The sequence below is a fragment of the Scyliorhinus torazame genome, chromosome 12, assembly GCF_047496885.1.
Source record: "Scyliorhinus torazame isolate Kashiwa2021f chromosome 12, sScyTor2.1, whole genome shotgun sequence".
NCBI classification, from domain to species: domain Eukaryota; kingdom Metazoa; phylum Chordata; class Chondrichthyes; order Carcharhiniformes; family Scyliorhinidae; genus Scyliorhinus; species Scyliorhinus torazame.
Genome location: NC_092718.1, coordinates 17,912,349 through 17,918,348, shown reverse-complemented (window position 1 = coordinate 17,918,348; position 6,000 = coordinate 17,912,349). Strand labels below are relative to the sequence as shown.

At 50.8% G+C, this 6,000-nt stretch overlaps 1 protein-coding gene across 1 annotated transcript in view; it reads right to left on the bottom strand.

Annotated features, from left to right (window-relative positions):
• Positions 1-502: 502 nt before the first annotated feature.
• Positions 503-6,000, bottom strand: part of nox5 (NADPH oxidase, EF-hand calcium binding domain 5) — a 138,910-nt gene continuing 133,412 nt past the window's right edge. Inside the window, exon 17 of the mRNA XM_072470482.1 lies at positions 503-1,484. Within this exon, the coding sequence (XP_072326583.1) occupies positions 1,350-1,484 (135 nt within the window). The 3' untranslated portion in view covers positions 503-1,349. The remainder of the gene's footprint in view (positions 1,485-6,000) is intronic.

The window sequence follows — 6,000 nt, the reverse complement described above, 5'->3', positions numbered from 1 at the left end:
CTGGAGCTGCCTGGCCAGTCGGGTTGGTTGTCAGCCGCATCAGTTCCAGCAACGCGAGCGAGGTGTCAGTGACGGCTGCTGGGATCACAGGGGAAGAGGAAAATCAAGGCCCAGCGGATCCCTGAAGGATGCAAATGTGGGTCCTTGGGCTGGGGTTTGGGCAGGTTAGGGTGAGGATCTTGGGGGGAAGATGGGTTTAAGGGAGGGAGCAGAAAGGGAGGAAGGGGTCCAACCTTAGATGGGGCCACACCGCGATCGGCAAAGGGCAGCCCCTGAAGAGAGACACCCCCACTTCCTTCCTGCGCATTAAACATTTCAGTGAAAACACTGGGCTGCCCGCTGCCTTTATCAAATATTTTTTGGCATGGGCAGTGTATTATCAGTGCTAATTGGTTTGGTAGAAAGCTTAATTGACCCTTTTTAATGTACCTTTTTACGTATTTATATACGGCAATAGGCTGCCAATTTTGGCACCCACCCCCACCCGCCCTCATTACGGGGTCAGCTTGGAAGTGGGTGCTGCAGTGGGCCCCTCATGGGAAACACGGTCACCTGGGGCTCGTGAGATCCAGCCCATAATTCCACCCACACACAATACAATAAAATGGGGGTTTCAGAAGAAACATCTCAATAAATATTTGAACATAAAGTATTATTTTTAAATCCTGTGACCCCCGTTTTTTGCCCTCCTCTTCCGACTCATGCTGGGATATTTTGCACAGTCCCCTGGGTTTTGAGCCCTTTCTGATACCCTTTTGAAGTGTTCACACGTGTGCGGAGCTGGTTCGTGAGTGTCAGGAAGATATTCAACTATAATGGGCACCACAGTTGAACACAACATGCAACAAACGTCTCTCTGGGTCCAGCAACCCTAAGGCTAACAGCAGTAGTCAACCCCTGCCGTGGCTAAGGTCAACCAACTCAGCACAATTTAGGGAATTTACCTGGGGGGATCATTGGCTCCATGTGATAAATTATGCCGGGTGGGAATGGAACCTCCACCATCCACACTCCGACTATCTGCCTTCCTGATTATTGGGGAAATATCATGTAAGGTGAAAACTTTGAGAAGCCTTCCTCTGCCAATCCGCTCAGGCCAATCATTAATCAACCTCATAAATAGCAAAAGATTAAATAAAGGATGGTCACTTTTATTCATTACTGAGCTTAGCGTATTTCTGTAGCAGATTGTTACGGCCAAACTCAGGTTAACCAACCATCACCAAATTGCCATTGCCCACCGGGGTGAATCCTTTCCATTGTGATGGATAGTGAAGGTTCCGGTGGGGTGTGTGAAACCTGTACACTGCACCAGAGGAAGACCCACATTGTTGACCATCGTTAGCACATCACTGGAAGTTTTCTTTGTAGAACTTGAAGCCAAAATGCTCACATTGGGCCTTGATTGTTTTGGCCAGGACTGGGGAACCACAGAAGAAAACATGGACCTTCCCCTTCTTTTCCTCAGCAATTTTTTGGAAAACCTGTAAGATAAAAACACAACTCGTCAAAATGATTTGCTCATATTCCACTTCCGACTGTGGAAGCTACTGGATGCTCGACTTACAAGGATATCCGTCTGACCGTGAATGGATACTTTTTAATTTGCTCAGGATCCTTGGCGCTATACCGCTACCAAAACGGTTCCTTCCCCCAAATTCTCTGCTCCACCCTGAACAATGTTGGACGAATGGAATTGGCTCGGAGGTAACACTCTCATCTTTGCGTTTGAACATTGTGGGCGGGAATCTCTGGTGGTGCGCTGGTTACTGGTGGGGGAATTCTCCACTCACGCCACTGTCAATGGGAATTTCCATCGAAGCCACCCCACTCCGTAGGGAAAACTGTGGGGTGGGGAGGGGGGGGGGGGTTGCACTACCGGTGGGATCAGAGAATCCCACCGCCAGCAATAATGGTTACCCAGACAGTCTGCTTAAATTATCACCCCCCCCCCCCCCCCCCATAATCTAAATCTATCTACTTTCCTAAACACCGAGAATACACCTCCCAAAAGAACATCCCATAGGTTTTAATACTATGAGCCCAATCCAGAAAATAATTACCATACCAGACCTGTACCTTTTTTGGAGGATCGTGTAGTTTAGAGTAGAACTTATGGGGGTAGAATTTTAAGGATGGCGAGCGATTGTCGGCTCCTAACACGCAGTCGCCGTCTCCCAAACTCACACTGCAATTTAACGCCCACTTGAAGGTTGATTGGCAGTGAAAGGGTCTTCCCTTCACCCTCGGAGGAAGCCCCAAACAGATTGGCCAACAGCACTTTAACCCCACCCAGACACAGTGCTACAGTGGCTAGAAGTGGTACTGCAGCACTCTGCCTGGGTCTAAGTTCCGAAATCTTTAAAAAGTTAAGTCCCGGGGGCGGGGGCAGAGGGGCTGAAGGATAGGGGACATCCTGGAGGGTGAGACGGGGAGGGTGCGATCACGGTATCAGGTGGTAGGCCGGCATGGGGTGCTGCTGGGAGGGGGCCATGGAGCTCCAACATCCGGGGTGGGGGGAGAATGCCCCTACTCTGAGGGGGCCTAAAGCTGACACACACCCCACTCCCCCCTCCTGCTCCAGATGGGGATAAGTGTTAATGTCACTTTCCATTCTACCCTAAAAGTTGAGGCTGGGTGGGATAAGGCCCTTAAGTGGTCATTAAGAGCCACTGACGGGCTTTAATAAATACAAGGGGGGTTTCCTGCCTGATCGCCTGCCCTCCAAAGCACAAAATTGTGTCTGGGTTTAGTGGGGGGGGGGAGGTGGTTCCTGGGGGGAATCACCTCCATTCAATTTTACACTTCCTCTGCCTCAGAATTCGACTTGGGAGCAGCGTCTGATTCCACCCATGGAGAGTGACACAGATAGATGTTAGGAAGCACGGGCAGCACGGTGGCATTGTGGATAGCACAATTGCTTCACAGCTCCAGGGTCCCAGGTTCGATTCCCGGCTTGAGTCACTGTCTGTGCGGAGTCTGCACATCCTCCCTGTGTCTGCGTGGGTTTCCTCCGAGTGCTCCGGTTTCCTCCCACAGTCCAAAGATGTGCTGTTAGGTGGATTGGCCATGATAAATTGCCCTTAGTGTCCAAAATTGCCCTCAGTGTTGGGTGGGGTTACTGGGTTATGGGGATAGGGTGGAGGTGTGGACCTTGGGTAGGTTGCTCTTTCCAAGAGCCGGTGCAGACTCGATGGGCCGAATGGCCTCCTTCTGCACTGTAAATTCTATGAGATAGACCTCTTGTGCTCTCTTTCTTTGCACAACAACCTGATTCTGTGGAAGTGCCTGCTTTGCAACTGGATGTGGCTATGATCTAAGTCACTGGACTGCCAATCTCCACCTTACTTAAAGTATCTGATCACCCTGCGACGAGGCGAATCTGCATCTCATATGTCCTCAGTGCATAAATCCCGACCAGTTTCTTTTCCGAATCCAGTTTTTAACTTTTCATTTCACTCCAACTTCCTAACATCACGATGGTCAGAGATTTTGGGTGCGATTTAACCGGGGAAAAAAAACCTGTGAACGATTTTGGGCTCGTTTAGTGGACTGTTTCTTGCCGGCTGCCGCACCAAGCAACATCTCGCTATTGAACGTACTTTGCAGTGTTTTGGCCCCGCGGAGTTTCTCTCCACATCCTGAGCTCTCCTCCACCTAGCCTGCTGGCGGGTCCAGCACCCGAGCACCCGCAGGAACCCACGCAGACACAGGGAAGAATGTGCAAACTCCACACGGACAGGCACCCGCTGCTGGAATCGAACACGATTCTCTGGCGCTGTGAGGCAACAGCGATAACCACTGTGCCACCTACAAATGCCCCCTCTCTTTTCTATGCACTGGGCTCAAGCCAAATCTCTACCTCAAACCCAAGAATGCGGAGGAGAGCTCAGGATATGAGTACATAAATTAGATGCTATTTTAATAATAATAATCTTTATTAGTGCCACAAGTAGGCTCACATTAACACTGCAATGAAGTTACTGTGAAAATCCCCTAGTCGCCACACTCCTGCGCCTGTTCGGGTACACTGAGGGAGAATTCAGAATGTCCAATTCACCTAACAAGCACGTCTTTCGGGACTTGTGGGAGGAAACCGGAGCACCCGGAGGAAACCCACGCAGACACGGGGAGAACGTGCAGACTCCGCACAGACAGTGACCCAAGCCGGGAATCAAACCTGGGACCCTGGAGCTGTGAAGCAACGGTGCTAGCCACTGTGCTGTCCGCCTACCACCAACTGGAAAATCTCAAGCATCTTGCCAATAATCATTGCTAGGAAGCTACGTTTCCAGTACAGGGGCTCGTTAGGCTGCAGCCTGATAAGATGATGGCAAAATGTGCTTAAAAAATTAACATCTGCTTGCAGCATCTGTTCCCCCTTCATTTACTGTTATGCCTCCTCTTTAAGTATGAATGGTTACCTTGACAGGACAGGTGACAGCACAACAATGGAGCGCAGGCCACGGACAGGGGTTTAAAAATATCTGGAATGCTGTTCCCAAAACATTCTGGAATTCCAAGCAATAAACATTTTATTTGGATTTATTCCATGCCCATGAATGACTGAGTATCATTGTAAATGATGGAGTCCAATCCCTAAAAATCCCAAACAGAAATGGGACTTGACTTTTCAGTAACCGTCAATCATGTAGAGCTCAGAAGCTGCAGAAAGAGGAACGGTAGGAAGGATATAGAGTAAGGAAGTTGAGATGGACCTTTCTGAATTTTGAGCCAGTTAGATTATAGCGACGCACCAACATTAATATCACAAATGGCATTTAAATGGAAGCCAGGGAAGTACATGAGGAGGCCTTGTGGCGCAGAGCATTCCTACCTCCAAGCCAGATGCTCCGGCTTCAAGTTCCACCCCAGGACTTGATGCCCAAGGAAGGTGCGTTCATAACAGGTTGAGTGTCAGTTTGCAAAACTTTCTAACAATCCAACGGCAGTCAGAATGGGGGAGACTCCTGGGGCGGGATTCTCATTCTTGGTTAGACCACATTTGGAGTATTGTGTGCAGTTCTGGTCACCTCATTGATGCGACCATCAATTCACACGAAACCAGGAGTAGAAGTAAACTGATCTGTTAGTGGGAGCCGCCTACAGGGCGACTGCTCTTATACCTCCCCTCAAGGTGTGGAGCCAGGCCCCAACATGCTATATCATAGGTAATACCTTACAATGGTCCATAGGTGGAGCCCACATGGTCCATAGGTGGAGCCCACATGGGCAACAGCGTAATGCAGATATGCACATGGTGAATTGTTGCAGCAATACATTCACCACATTCACCCCCTGTTAAAAAAAATGAAGTCCGGCGGGGGTGAAGGGTTCATAAGTTCAGCCTGTCCGGCGCCAGGATTGTGCGCTGTGATTGCCGAAGCTCTAGTATTGCAGCTGGCCCGGGCGTCGAACTCAGCCGTGCTGGCATCGATAGTGAAGTCGCCGGTGCGGGCACAGATGTGGACTCCGGAAGCGTGTCTTTTGGGGCTTCATTCCTGTGGATCGGTAAAGGGGGAATGGCGGGCAGGAGGGGGTACGGGTGCCATGTAGGGGCGGTGGCGCTGGTCAGCGTAGGTTGGGCGGGTGCAATGGGTGGTAGTGGAACCTATTGCCAGGTCCCGGAGGGAGACCGTATCTTGTCGGCCGTCGGGGTGTTCGATGTATGCGTACTGGGGGTTGGAGTGTAAGAGCTGGACCCTCTCGACCAGGGGGTCGGACTTATGGCTCCTGACGTGTTTGTAGAGCAGGATGGGCCCCGGTGTCTTCAGCCAGGACGGGAGCGAGGCCCCGGAGGTGGATTTCCTGGAGAAAAGAAATAGGTGGTCATGAGGGGTCTCATTTGTGGCCGTGCAAAGTAGGGACCGAATAGAGTGGAGCGCATCGGGGAGTACCTCCTGCCAGTGGGGAACTCTGAGATTTCTAGACCGTAGGGCCAGGAGGACGGTCTTCCAGACCGTCGCCTTCTCCCTCTCCACCTGCCCGTTTCCCCTGGGG